Source organism: Zosterops lateralis (genome assembly GCF_965231275.1).
Source record: "Zosterops lateralis genome assembly, chromosome: Z".
NCBI classification, from domain to species: Eukaryota; Metazoa; Chordata; class Aves; order Passeriformes; family Zosteropidae; genus Zosterops; species Zosterops lateralis.
This window is the reverse complement of record NC_139800.1, coordinates 16,023,161-16,037,912: the sequence shown is the minus strand read 5'-3', so window position 1 is coordinate 16,037,912 and position 14,752 is coordinate 16,023,161. Positions and strand designations below refer to the sequence as shown.

Genomic DNA, 14,752 nt, shown 5'->3' with positions numbered 1-14,752 from the left:
TGCATGGATCTTGGCTGTGAGTTGTGGGAGCAGTGTTGTAATGCAGGCCTGCTTTTGAACACCCAAGAGTGTATGCCAGCCTCAGCTTCCCATTCCTCCCTACAGCCTGGTATCCTTTAGGTCTCATTAGTTCTTTAAGCAGTCAGGATATATTAGGTTACATTTTTACATACATAGGAACTCAGGCATATTACTTGCACAGGTCTGAGGGAGCTCCCTTCACTCCACTGGCATACAGGAAGTTGTCTCCAGTGCTTGCCTTCCAGAAAAACTGAGAAGATGCCAAGCATTAGGCAAATTAATCTGTTGCCTGATTGCTTAAAGAAGTTAGGTTCTGAGAGAATGTAGGATTTGGAGAAGACAAGCTCTTTCACCAATATGTCTTCATCTTTGTGAAGTCTCGTTGCTAATAGAATTTAAGAAGCTGGATTTGATCATGTTGGATTCTGTTGCTGTTCTGAGTGATCTGTCCCTAACTTAGTAGTGTCAGAGCTGCAGGTAGCCAATTTAGTTGGGGTTATAAGCAGAGATAAGTGAAACAGTTTGGATATATATTTCCAGAAGGATATACTGGAAGAGATGATGCTTTTTCAGAGATTGTACAAATCCTTATTTTACCTGTTTTTTTTCTTCAGGGTGTTACACACATTGGCTACACAGATCTGCCTAGCAGAATGTCTACTCAGGCCAGTACCCTGTATTCTAATAATATTATCAAACTTCTAAAGGCTATTAGTCCTGACAAAGAGAACTTCTACTTTGATCCAAAAGATAACTTTGACTATGGGACTCTGGATCATGTTATTAGAGGAACTGTAGTAATGAAGGTAAGCCAGTAAATAATACTCTCTTCTTAATTTGTGAGTACAGACCTAACATTTATCATTTCTGTCTCTTCAAAATGTGTTCAGAGATACTGCATGTCAAGAGACTTCAGAAGTTGCTTGGTGGAATGTGTGGGTAATTGTGTGTTTATTCAGCTGAAAATTCCTCTGTCATTTTTTTAGTCTTGTCTTCTTGTCAAGGTTAAACTTAATGTGTTTACTAATGAAAAATAGGAAAAAGATAAAGTTTGCATGTTTCATGTGATAAAAAACATAGCTATTTAAAATGTATTTGAGGCTTTAGCAGACCAAAACATTCTTCCAAAAAAACATTCTTCCTTTCCTAAAAAAAAGAAAAGTTTTCCTTTTATAGTTAGAGGAAAAAAATAGTGAAACTGGAATATGCAGAATTCTTAAAGCTTTATCAGAAAATAATAAAATAAAAACTCAGGGCATAGACTTCAGCTCTCCCAGACCATTCAAGTGGTATGTACAGCTCAGTGCTTATAGATCCACAGAGGCCTGAAAAATAACAAGAAATGTGGGATTATCATCCTTGGTTCCTATCTGAGGCCTGGAAAGGCTGTCATTACAGTTCACATTTGTAGCAGATTTTTGTTATTTCCAAGACTTTGTTTTATTTTGCACAGATGTTTTTCAGTTAAGGAACTTATCTTCGCCAGCTCTTAGACACTAATATCAGATCTTGTCTGAAGAATGTGTAAACCACTATGATTAACTTGCAAGGTTATGCCTTGCAAATTTCTGCTGATGCAGAAAAGGAGCCTGTTCCTGGGCATGGCTGTAGGCGGTTAGCACTTCCCCGAATTGCAGGACTAAGAAGAAAAGACATCTCTAAGTACTAAGCATCTGCCATGTTAGGCATAACTGTAAATATCTCTTGTCAGGATGGCAAAGTGATTTTCCCAGCACCTCCACCAAATAACATTCCTCAAGGAGCACCAGTGAAGCAGAAGACTGTAGCAGAGCTGGAAGCAGAAAAAGCAGCTACTATTACACCTTTTAGAAAAACGATGACTACTGCATCTGTATACACAGCAGGTAGGCAACTTCCACAGCTGGAGAATCAATGTAGAGTACTTCTCATTTGGTTAATACTTTTGAATGACCCATCATCTAGCTCATTCAATTGAATAACTGTTTGGGAGAGCAGTTGACTGGCTGGTGTATCCTGGCGTAAAATCAGTGTAGTATAAAAATTGCTTGAAAGGGAAAACAAAACTTCTGAAATTTTACCAAAAGTAGTGACATTCAACAAGTGCTGATTCATTCTCTGTGCATATATGTGTGTTTGGCTCTCCTTAAATATTAGTAAAATGCCTAAAATTCTAGAGGACTCCTGCCAGGATGGTGCTCATACTTTGCAGCAGGATCAGTTTGCTTTTGCTTTCTTCAGATGCCTTTGTTTCTTCAGATTTTACTGTATTGTGTGAGACTTAAATGACTTCAATCTACTGAAGTATTGAAAATAGGACATTTGCTTTGACAAATAAGTATTGGCTCTTCATTTCATTTTTTACTCTCAGTGCATCAGAACTTCTGTGTGAAGTAATTAATCAATTCAGTAGTCTTAATTTTAATCCCTCTTCTTCATACATATTACTTGGACATATCAAAGCATATCTCAACATAATTATGACTTGTATTTTTTTTTTTCTATAGAGCAGGAGAATGACAAGATTCAGTGTTGGTGTAGAAACTGATCCTTGCTGCATTATAGGCATGCATAACATATATGTGTAGATTATATTTATGACTTTATCTTCTATTACAAAAGAAGCACTAGTACTGAAAGAACTTTGTGTATTTGTATCATTTGACAAAATGATCTCCTTGATTTTGAAACTAGTCCATGCAGAGAACTCCATTTTTCTTGTGTCAGTACTAGGCTCCTGTTAGTATACAGTTTAAATGTAAGAAGTCATTGAAAAGTTACAAAGTTTTCCTGTGCTTTCCTTCCAGGTTTAGCTGGTATGTTAGGGCTGGGCATTGTAGCCCCTAATGCTGCTTTCACACAAATGGTGACAACGTTTGGCCTCTCTGGAATAGTGGGGTACCACACAGTGTGGGGTGTGACTCCTGCTCTGCACTCCCCACTCATGTCTGTGACTAATGCTATCTCAGGTAAGTGGCTGTCACACAGCTGCTTGTTTTCCCCTTGGAAGTAGGCACAACTCTTTTACCTGCACAAGTATTGCTGTGCATATTGAGTTTACTTTCATAAATGGCAAGGATGCCTGAAACATTGTATTTTTGAGAGTATGAGTTTTTCAAAAGAAAGGCAAATGTGATCCTATATCCTTTTAATTTTTGTAAACAATTTTTTACACTTTTTACTTAAAAGTTTGTTTTACCTGAAGTGCTGCAGTCTCCTTTCACAGACCACATCTTTCCTCCCATCTGTCCAAAAGATTGCCCTGAAAAAAACTTATCTTTCCTATTTTTCACATTCTTTTATTCTTCTCCTCAAAGTATGTGTTTTGAGAGAGGGAGGAAGAAGAAAATAAATCCTTAAATACCCATAAGAATCATAATTTTAATAAATAAGATTTTATGTATCTATGTTTGGTGGCAGGTCACAAGTGATCTACTTTGGTTGTTAAAAGCAAATTTTCTCTTATTGAAAGGTACTTGGCTAACTCTGTGCTTGAGGCGCAATGTTCTTCAAAACTACATTCATATGCTATTTTTTTTTTTGAAATATGTTTGTATTCCTGAAAAAGACTGTGGTAGTCTTCCTGTAAGCATTAATGTGTAAAGTAGGGGTCAAAATTTGAGTTGGCTGGTATTTGTCCAACAGTTGAAAGTAAACTTCTTATAGGTATAGAGCCTAAGGTTGCACAGTAACGTTTTCCAGTAACACTTCTTTTCTCTTTTAAATAGGTCTGACTGCAGTTGGTGGGCTGGTGCTTATGGGAGGACACTATCTCCCGGGCAACATTGCCCAGAGCCTAGCAGTGCTTTCAGCCTTTATATCTTCAGTCAATATTGCAGGTATGAATGTGAGGTTTTCTCCAAAGGAACTTCAAGTACTAGTGTAATTTTTAAATGTCTTCTAGCTATTTAATTGTATCATTCCAGAAATACCAGTCTGAGAATAGAATCTGAGAGCATTTATCAATAAAAACCCATCATATCTCAAATTTTCACAGTGGTTATTGCAGGTATTTTGCTTATCCTGTGGAGTAACCTTTCTTAGGAAATGCTTAAAAGTGCATTTTCCTTTCATAGTATTCTTTGGGTGATGATTGTATACAATATATTTCCTTGTATAACTCAAGAGGGTAGTGGTAGAGGATTTGTACTTGTATTAATTTTCCTACTTGAAATATATACTAGTGGCATAGAAGAAAATTCTATTTCCTTGGGATTTAGAAGTCCCAGCTTCAATAATAAAAAAGACAAGAAAGTGAGCAGTGTAACTTAGAAATACTACTTTTGCTAGAGTAGGTGGGGAAAAGAACAGTCATAAACTAGGCTGTATCCTACAGTCAGTGTAGAGTACGGAGTCAGAGCAAGTCCTCCTTTTTTTCTGAATTTCTTCCAAAGGCTAAAAGGGACAGCAAGATCTAACCATGATTATACCTTTGTTTCCTGGTGGTTTTCTAGGTTACTACCTTTATTGGTTGCTGAATTGTGTGGTAATATGGTATTACTAAACATTTCTCTTATAACTTGGCATGTGCCTTACTTCCGGTTTTGTTTTTTTAAGATTACTCCTTTACTTTGTCCAGGTGGCTTTTTAGTTACACAGAGAATGCTGGATATGTTCAAACGTCCCACAGACCCTCCTGAGTACAACTACTTGTACCTGCTCCCTGGTGGTGTATTTGTAGGAGGCTATGCAGCTGCTCTCAGTGGTGGCTATAACATTGAACAAGTAAGAAGATAACTTTATGGCTCTTAGCCCAGTGCTCAGTGTTATGTTTCATCATGCCTATTCTGTTGAGGAGTCAATAACAAATAATCCAAAGTCTTTCCATCAGCTGCACGTTCCCACAAGGCCAGTCTGAAGCTGCTTAATTGTAAGCTTGCAGTGACATAGCTAACATACTTTAAAGGCTCTGTTGTTGTTTGGTTTTGTGTTAACATAATGCAGGTGCTTTTATTTATTGGACTGCTTTCCTAAATTACACTCTAAATAATACAATAACTACAGAAATCTGTCTTTGTTTTGAGTGTTTCTGAAAGTTCAACTTGGCGTGACAGTTAAAAAAGATGGGATCAGTTTTCAGCACAACGGGATGTACAGGGATTTTACCTATAGCACCTTTTATAGTAAACTTTTGTTTGCATTTGTTTTAATAGTAAGGAAAATCAATCTGTATTGCCTTGTACATTTGGAAAAAGTGAATCCAAACATACTGTTATGGCAGGGTCTTGTAATGTATTTGTGTTTTTTCAATTCTCTGGACATTTATAGTTCAATTCATGTAAGTTTGTTTATAGTTTTTGCAAACCACAGTATTAGAATGCCGCAGAATCATGAACGTAGGAAAAGACCTTTAAGATCATGAAGTCCAGCTGTCAGCCTTGCACCGCCACCATGGTGTAGTGGTTTATGGCATGGTCACCACTAGACCGTGTCCTCAAGTACCACATCCACAAGTTTTTTTAAACACTTTCAGGGGTAGTGACTCCACCACTTTGCTGGGAAGCCTGTTTGGCCATGCTTGCCATGAAAAAAAAATATCCTAATATCTAACATAACCTTCCCCATGAGCAACTTGAGGCTATTTCCTCTTGTCCTCCCACTTGTTACCTGGGAGATGAGACCAATTGCCAGCTGGTTAGAAACTCCTTTTGAGGCGTTATAGAGAGTGATAAAGTCTCCACTGAGCTTCTTTTTCTGCAGACTGAACACCCCCAATTCCTTCTTCATGAGACTTGTGCTTCAAGTGCTTCACCAGCTCTGTTGTCTTTCTCTGGACTTGCTCCAGTGTCTTTATTGGAGTGAGGGGTCCAAAAGTGGACATAGGATTCAAGGTGTGGTCTCTCCAGTCCTGACTACAGGGGAATGATCACAGTTTTACTCCTTCTGGCCACACTATTGCTGGTAGTTCAGAACTATCTGAACTATTTCTTAGTCCAAATTTGCCATAAACAAATTCGAAAAATATTCCTATAATGAGCAGGACCACTTAGCTTTGAGTTTGTGTTAAAGGAAAGATTCCTTCTGAACTGATGAGAAAAATTGATTTGGTTCTAATTAATACTCATTCTGCAGATAAACAAAGATTATCAAGTGAAGGAAAAGCGTTGTAGGTATCACATTTTAATTGGCCAAAAACACATCCTGTATGACAGTTTCTTGACTTCAACTGAGAATTGTGACTTAAACACATTCTGGAGAAATCAGCTCTTTTTTGCAATAATCAATAATTGTGTAGCAATGCAATTTGCCACTACTTGATACTGACAGTTTTCTTATTTTAAAGGTGATGTATCTGGGCTCAGGGCTGTGCTGTGTTGGTGCCCTGGCTGGTTTGTCTGCCCAAGGAACAGCTCGACTTGGAAATGCTTTGGGTATGATTGGCGTTGCAGGAGGTTTAGCTGCAACTCTTGGAAGCCTTAATCCCTCTCCTGAACTGTTGGCACAGATGTCAGGTGCAATGGCACTTGGTGGGACCATAGGTACGTGTATGATGAACTAACAATCTATGTTCCACGCATGCATATATGCAACCTTTATGTACGTAAAATACTGTATAGCTCACAGGTGAATTGACTAACTGACATTTGTGGCTTGTGCAAAATTATTTTGCAAATGTGTGAACAAAATATCATAACTTTCAGGGCTTTTATTAATGCTTCAGAATGTGATAAAGAATGGGCTGACTGGTGTTAAAGCGGGAGCACATCATCTCTGATAGGGAAACTGTGTCCAGAGGTAAATGATCTTGCCCAGCTTCATACTTCTGTTCAGTTCCTGACCGAATACTGCCAAATTCCCTCTTTCACACTGTGCCTGTATCACAGAAAACAATTTCTCAGTATTTAGAGAAGCTTCTTAGCAGATTATATGCTTTAATCTTCCTATTTTTTATGGTATCCCCCTTGCACAAAATACACATGTGCAGCCTTCAGTTCAATTCCATATCAATTTCTAGTTGGATCAGGCTTGTGTGTGTGTGTGATCATTGCACACTGAACCGTCCTGTACTAATTTCTAGCTGAACAGGTGGGTTGTGTTTTCTAAGACTTCTCTTCTGTCTTCAACTCTCAATAGGTCTGACAATCGCTAAACGCATCCAGATTACAGATCTGCCTCAGTTAGTAGCTGCTTTCCACAGTTTGGTTGGTTTGGCTGCTGTGCTCACCTGTATAGCAGAGTACATGATTGAATATCCTCACTTTGCCACCGATCCTGCTGCAAACCTCACCAAGATTGTGGCATATCTGGGCACATACATTGGTGGAGTGACTTTCAGTGGCTCTCTTGTTGCGTATGGAAAACTGCAAGGTGAGGCCTTCTATTCAGAACTAAATATTTGTTAAAGGGTTTTTCTTCCCTCAGGATTTAGCTCTACCTTTAGACTGTTGTGTAATTGGAAAGAAATATTGTATTTTGCATCAGGTAGATGTTTAATTTTTACAAGTGGACTTTTTTGTTTCTAATTCTGTATAATTTATGTACAGCTTTAGTTACGAAAGGTGGTCTTCAGTGCTTGGGCGTATTACTACTGTTCATCTTGTCCAGAAATAAGTGTTGCTTTGGTGTTAAGACACTATCTGGTGCTTTTTCTCCAATTGATTTTATTGTACTTTTATGATCACAACTTTGCATTTCTGAGCAGACATTTTAATTGAAACTCTGATGTTGCTGGATTCAGTAAGCACTAGTAATACTTCTAGGATTTTGTTCTGCAATCTTCATTGAGGTAGGCAGCTTGCAGTGTTGAGGTTGCCTCACTTTAAACCATTCAGTTCACTGTCTATTTACCTACTGCTCAAACTCCATGCTTCATGCCTCTTGCTGTTTTAGCAAATATGCTTTCTAAGTTAAATACTCACTAATTCCTGATTCTTATGCATGTGAAGGTTTTTTTTTTTTTTGCATTTATTTTTGGTTTTGTAGGCACACAGCTTTTGAGAAGCTGTGGTAATACTTGTACTAAAAATTTTAGGCTAAGAGCTTCCTGTTACTAATCCTGTTGTTAACTTTGCAATAGTTCCTTTGGGAAACATCTGTTTGCTTTCTTCAGTATTTGTGAGACCAGCCAGTGAAGGAGGAAATATGGAAAGGATGGAAAGCTGTCTTCTCTAATAATCTTTTGAAGGATTTGTCCTTAGTATGTATTTCTGATGTATCTCTGCTAAGTAATTATTCATTTATTTCTTTTCAATTGTTTTTTCTGTCTCCATTGTAATGCCTCAGTGATTTGTGCGCATGTCCCTGGTGAACTTCACTGCCTGTTTGAGCCTGCTCTCCTATTTCTGTTTACTTTTTTCTCCCTTGCATTTTCATATCATCATGATATGAACTATGAAGTTTGTAAGTTTGTCTATACTAGTGAACTACTAATCCTATGGTATGCAAAAGGGAAGTAAGTCACACACAGACACCCCTGCCTTAGACCGTCAGTTCATTCTTTCCCTTGAATTCAGCTAAATTTAGATAAGACACTGTTATTTCTGATGTAAGTTAATTACAGGGAAACTTGAATTGTTTCAACCCTTTGTCATATGGTTTGAAAAAAAGCAAACCCTAGTATGCAATAAATCTGTCTGTCTTTTTAAACTGAATCCACCAATACTGAACCCCTTTTCCCCCTCAAGTTTCTGCAGATGTGGGAAGCTGTGGGAGTTCTGTGTGACTGAGGGTAGTTGTGAAACTAATGCATTTGAAAGCAGGAATGTTTCATACTTGGTGTTATCTGTGCAGTCATATTTTTCTAAGCACACAGTTTTTGGGAGCCTAAGATAATCCTTGTGTAGAAGTTCCAGCTAAAAGCTTCTTTCTACTGTGTATCATATTCAACATACAAAGTGAAAGAACTTTGTTGAAGGAAAAATTAAGAGTCTTTTCAAAAGGAAAAGACATCTTTCTGACTATTCTGGAGCACTTCAGTGAAATTAGGAAGTAAACAGAATTTAAACAAGAGTATTTGAGAATCTAGAGGAAGTTTGAATGTGTTTCAGTTCTGAGTCAGCAGAAGGTCTCAGCTTCAACTAACTTCTTTTTTATCTTTTATCTCCTGCACCTCCCTTTTTCTGTTTTGTAATTTTTCATTTGCTGAGTTATTCAGCCTTCTCTGAAGGTAAGAAACAGGCTTCCCTGAATGTACATGTTTCATGTCTGAAAATGCTTCTGATTGCAGGTGTCCTGAATTCTGCACCTCTGCTCTTGCCTGGTCGACATGCACTGAATGCAGGATTGCTGGCTGCCAGCATTGGTGGGATGATTCCCTACATGATTGATCCTTCTTACACCACGGGAATTACTTGCCTGGGTTCTGTGTCAGCACTCTCAGCCATAATGGTAAGTTGAGGAATTGTAGAAAGTGAAACAAGTTACACTAGTTACCAGTTCAGTTTTGTAAGTCTCCTCTTTATGGATTATATTTTACCAGCCTGAGTAACAGTGGGCATGGTGCCTGCCTGTGTGGTAACTTGCAGTAGCAAGTAGCAACTGACTTTTCTAGATCTCGCTGTAAACAAGAACTGTTCCAGAGAACTGGAATGCATTTTTATAATTTTTGCAGCTATTGATTAATGAAGATTTATTAATGACAAAGTGATATTTGAGAAGACTTTCCAAAAAAAGTTAATCTCTAAAATACTTAAAAGAGCTCTGGCTCTGCAGATTGTTATGATAACTTCTTAGGATGACTTCCATGTGTAACTTCGCCCATTCACTCACACCAGTGTACACCAGTGTTGCAACATTTGCCTTGAATATTGCCATTTGGTAAACTGAATCTTGCAAAGGCTGCTCAATATGAATGCCTTAGTGGTATGAACAGTTCCATAGAGCTGGTAGGATAATTTTGCAAGTAAAAAATATGTGACTAAGCAGAGCAGGAGTATGGTGGCATACTTTCTGCCCTCTCTGAAAAGCCAGATTTGGTAAGTCCAGTTCTCAGGCTACACTGAAAATACCTGAATAGGTTCTAAATGACTTGATAGTGGCCTAGAAAGGTTGTGGATGCCCCATTCCTGGAAATGTCTGAGACCAGGTTGGATGGGGCCCTAAGCAAACATGGTTTAGTGGGTAACATTGCTGCCCAAGGCAGGTCAGTTGGAACTGGCTGATCTTTAATGTCCCTTCCAACACAAGCCATTCTATGATTCTGTATTTATTTTTCAGTGCTGCAGGCTGAGTGTCTTCTCTGGGTGTTCTCCTTAGTCATTGCTGACACTGAAGTATTTTCTTTCTTTCTCCAGGGAGTCACTTTAACAGCAGCTATTGGAGGTGCAGACATGCCTGTAGTTATTACTGTCCTGAACAGTTACTCTGGATGGGCTTTGTGTGCTGAGGGCTTTCTCCTGAACAACAACTTGCTGACCATTGTGGGTGCACTCATTGGCTCCTCTGGGGCCATCCTCTCTTACATCATGTGTGTGGTAAGAAGTCAACAGAAACTGTGCTTGTTTGCTGAGTAATGAAAAACTTTTTTAACCATGTTTTTTAGGAAGATTAGCCGTTGGATCTCAAACTCTTAGATGTTTGTAGACTAGAAAATTCTTGATTGAAACTGTTGGACTAGATGTCAGTCATTTGTCTTTGGTTTGGTGAGAGACATATCTCAAAACTGAGGAAAATCGTTGCATTGACTTAAGCATTAAGGGTTTGAATCTGACTTCAAAAAAGTATGATTACTTGTGGTCAGCTGTTTACTTTTTAGTCATATGGCTTCTGAAATGGGGTTAAATTTAAGCTAGATTTAATATGTAGTAGGAGATACTTTAAGTAGTGTGTTCGTTTAAAAAGCTATTGGTTAGCCAGTGATTTACAGTTGGGGTTTTGGAGTGCAGAAAGGTGTACTCTCTTCTTCAGGGCAGCTACTGTAGAGTACCACGGGGTGGCAGCAGGCTTGCACGAGTTCAGTGCTGATGTGCCTTGTGTCAGCAAGGCTGAGCTTCAACCCTGTGTGAGAGTTGAGTTGTGTTATTAGTGATGACCTCCTTTTCTCTGGAACCTTTGCATAAAAGTCTTGTATTCAAGGATGGAGAGGTTGGTAATGGTTTAAAGAAAACTGTTTGCAGTGCAACAGCTGCCAGCCTCATTCTCTGCTGTGTGATTCTGGTTCATTTCTACCCTTGTGCTCCTGTGTGATCAGTGCCACTGTTCTCCTGTCTGATGTTTTCCTCTGGTCATCTCTGACAGTCATCTTCTACTTCGTCTCTACTGAGAAATAGTATTGTTACCATGTTAGGGATGTTCAGTATCATTCTTTTTCATCATTCTTGAAGAATTTCAGAAAAGCTTAAAATGGTATTCTTGTGCAACTACATGAAAGTGAGTTCAAATGAACAATTCCAGGTATGAATTTCAAAGAACTGTATTTTTTCTTGAGCATTTTTTGTCTCCTTCTCAAAAGGGAATCAAATTATGTAGCTCATATATTTAGTTGTATACATTCAGGAATTTTGTCCATATCAGTGGAAAAATAGTGTTTATGGGAACAGGTATGAAAACTCTATTCCTTAAGGACTGAATTCTTGTAAACCTTAGGGAAAATGTGAACTGTTTGGTATGTATTTACCAGCAATCCATCTATACCTTCATTTTTCTTTTACTGTCTCCTTCCTTTCTTAATATTGCTCACCTCTCTTAGCACTCACAAGAGAGTTTTGAAGTGCTTACAGAGTTGGTTGGAGGAACCCAGGTAAATAGGAAGCCTGGGGGAGTAGTTAGCAAAATAGTTAGACAGTGACAGAGTGGCTTTCCTCTGTGTTTCTCAGATTACAGGAAGTTTAGTTTTTGAGGTAGTGTCTAGAAATCTTGTGCTGCTTTATATATGCTTAGACAACTGAAGTTCATCAACCAGTAAAATGCAAATTATTTTGTATGATTTCTGCAAAATAAGCAGAATAACATGCTCTTAGCTCAGAATTTTTCTTTTCTGCTTTATTTCCTTTAATAGAAATCATTACTTTCAAAAGCATTTTTATAATCAGGGGATTCTGCATCGTTGTCTTGAAGCTGCATTTCAGGAGACAGAAATGCTCAAGAGTGTCAATAAATTCTGCTTTTGGTGTTTCAACTTGTGCTAATGAATACCTGTGCTCTTCCCTTTTTTTTGTCCTTTTTTTTTGTTTTGTTTTGTTTTTGTGGTTTTATTTTGTTTTTTGTTTGGTTTTGTTTCCTCTCTCCCACTCTTTAGTGTGATTTCTGTCAAAACCAGTATATTTATGGATACTTACCTGGTACAGGTGAAAAGGTATTTGTGGAAAGAACTTAATAGCTGAAGCCTTATTTTTGCAACATTTTTCAATTAATTTCAATTAAAACTGTAGCTTAATCACCCAAAGGCAGTCCAGCTAATCTCTTAAAGCTTCAGTTGATAACTGAGGTAAGGACAGAGAATTTAACTTCAAAAAGCAAAAGCAATGTACTGTTTGCTCATCCTGTGAATTGTGACTCTTCTAAGACACCAACACAATAGATCTTCTTCAGAACATTTGATTGTTAGCATGTCCTTGTCCCTCCTTTTTTCCCCAGAGGGAGTACTTGGTGATTGCAATTCTAGTATTAGAATCATTATGGGATGCAGAAGAAATTTAAGGTTGAAGAGGAGCCATTAACTGGGTTGATGAAACAGAGCAAGAGAGGGGAAAAACTGTGTTAGTCTTAAAAATTGTATGCTGGCCACTCATGTATTAGCTTTGTAGTTTCTGTGGGCACAGTGGAAGCACTTAGAGTTCTCAGGATTCAGGTATTTGATTTTCTCTGGACTGTAAGCTCCTGACCATTGTTACTTGCCTATGCACAGCACAAAGGGGCTTTTTGCCAGTTGTTGGATTATCAGTGAGTGATGAAGCCTGCACTTTATACCTCTGTGTTTGTGGTTTGTGGTGGTAAAGAGGATGGAAGAGGTTAGAGAAGAGTTTTCACACTGTCCCAGCTATGTTGGTTAACCATTGCTTGATAAGGTCTTGGCTCTTTTATGCCTTTCACATTTTCTCTTGGAAGGGAAGTTCTTCTTGGCTCTTTGCAGTGGAGCCAGGCAAGGGTGATTCAATCTCATGCTTGCTTTTAGTTGATTCTCAGATTTCTAATATTTTATCTTCTTTATTTTTTCCCTTTGACTTGGTCTAGCTGTTGTCTTTTGGTTTAGATATGTGTAGAAAGTGCTCTGCTTCCTGTAAGCTTGGCATGTCCAGCACCTGAAGAGGGTACTCTTCTGTCTGTGCTGTCTTACCTGACACAACTGCTGTAATGTTGAGATAGATGCCAAAGACAGTGTGTGTTCTTAGGGCATGTGAACTATTGTGGGCTGCAGACAGTAAAAGATGTTGATTTCACTGTGTTTCTTGTGCGTCCCTTACAGTATCTGAAACAGTGAGGACTTACCAGGAAAAACAAAATTTCTGACATCATCATTCTGCTTATTTGCTAGATGATAAATTTCAAAGAATGACACATCTTCTGAGGCTATAGCAAAAAAAAAAACTATGGAACTGAGTGATTTGAAATGTCAGTGGAGAATGGACATCTGGAAGCATAATTTTGTGGGGGTGATTCCTCCCACTTATATATGTGTCTCTCCAGATCCATTCCTAAATTTCATCATGGTTTCAAAGCTAGTACAGAAGATGTATGACTCATATGTGCAATTAAAGAAGCATTTTATCCTCTTCCTTTCCTGCTTCTAAAGTTTTTTCCCCCCTACAGTTACAAGTTTTGCCTATTTCCAGTTATTGACAGATATTTCTTTGGGACCACAGTCACAAGTAGACATGCCAAAGAAAGCATTTAGCCAATGGCTTTTCCTGCCTATGTGTCTAATGGAGCCAGATTTTCAGGGTGTGTTCTTCTCTTAAACCTTCCAGTTAAAATATCTTGTTTTCCTTTGGTGGTCAGCCAGTAAGTTAGTGGCCCCCTTCAGTACTTTACAATGTGGCTGGTTTTGTGTGGCTCATTAGCTGCTTTTGTGTTTTCCTGTCTTGTTGCTCTAGGAGTTTTTCTCCAGTACTACCTGTAAGAGCTTTGTGGATTCCATGATGTCATGGAGCAGTGCTGTGCTTACATGTTGACTTGATTAAAAACTATGGAAAGTATCTTGCAAAAACATGTGTGCGTGTATATACCAATGCAAAAAGATTTTTAGAAACTCTGTCATCCAGCATGTATTGTTTCATATTCCTCCATTTTAAGAACAAAAACAGACCAATATTTGCTATGTGCATAGTTTTGTTCTTTGTTTTGGAGAAATGCTGATGCTCTCCCACTATGTGTGTAATGTAATGTGTTCGAAGCTGAAGTTTGGTAATTGTGTAAACTGCTTTAAAGAGCCTATTTTAAGAGGCTTTGGGTTATAAGAAGGCAAATCAGCTTATAAAGACTATTGTCAGGAAGCCTTCAATATTTTCAGAAAACTTTCTCACAAGTTTTATTTGTGGACTCTCACCTTTATTTTTGGATTTCATCTTTATATGATCAAAACCATCCTGTCTTTCAGGCTATGAACCGTTCCCTTGCAAATGTGATTCTTGGGGGCTATGGCACCACATCAACGGCTGGTGGGAAACCCATGGAAATTACTGGAACCCACACAGAAATCAATGTGGACAATGCAATTGAAATGATAAAAGAAGCCAATAGTATTATAATTACTCCAGGTAAGACACTCTTGAGTTATACAGCAAAATATTCAGAGGATGTAATAAAAAAAAAAAAGGACCCCAACCAAACAAAACCACAAAACAAACCAAAAAAAGGTAGCCTGAGGTTGCAGCAT

At 38.2% G+C, this 14,752-nt stretch overlaps 1 protein-coding gene across 1 annotated transcript in view; it reads left to right on the top strand.

Moving 5' to 3' along the window:
* NNT (nicotinamide nucleotide transhydrogenase) overlaps window positions 1-14,752 on the top strand; it is a 41,816-nt gene that overhangs the window by 14,947 nt on the left and 12,117 nt on the right. The window contains exons 9-18 of the mRNA XM_083884338.1: window positions 636-827; window positions 1,733-1,886; window positions 2,808-2,969; window positions 3,729-3,839; window positions 4,580-4,725; window positions 6,284-6,479; window positions 7,075-7,308; window positions 9,167-9,327; window positions 10,233-10,412; window positions 14,474-14,633. Coding sequence (XP_083740464.1) covers window positions 636-827; window positions 1,733-1,886; window positions 2,808-2,969; window positions 3,729-3,839; window positions 4,580-4,725; window positions 6,284-6,479; window positions 7,075-7,308; window positions 9,167-9,327; window positions 10,233-10,412; window positions 14,474-14,633 — 1,696 coding nt within the window. The remainder of the gene's footprint in view (window positions 1-635; window positions 828-1,732; window positions 1,887-2,807; window positions 2,970-3,728; window positions 3,840-4,579; window positions 4,726-6,283; window positions 6,480-7,074; window positions 7,309-9,166; window positions 9,328-10,232; window positions 10,413-14,473; window positions 14,634-14,752) is intronic.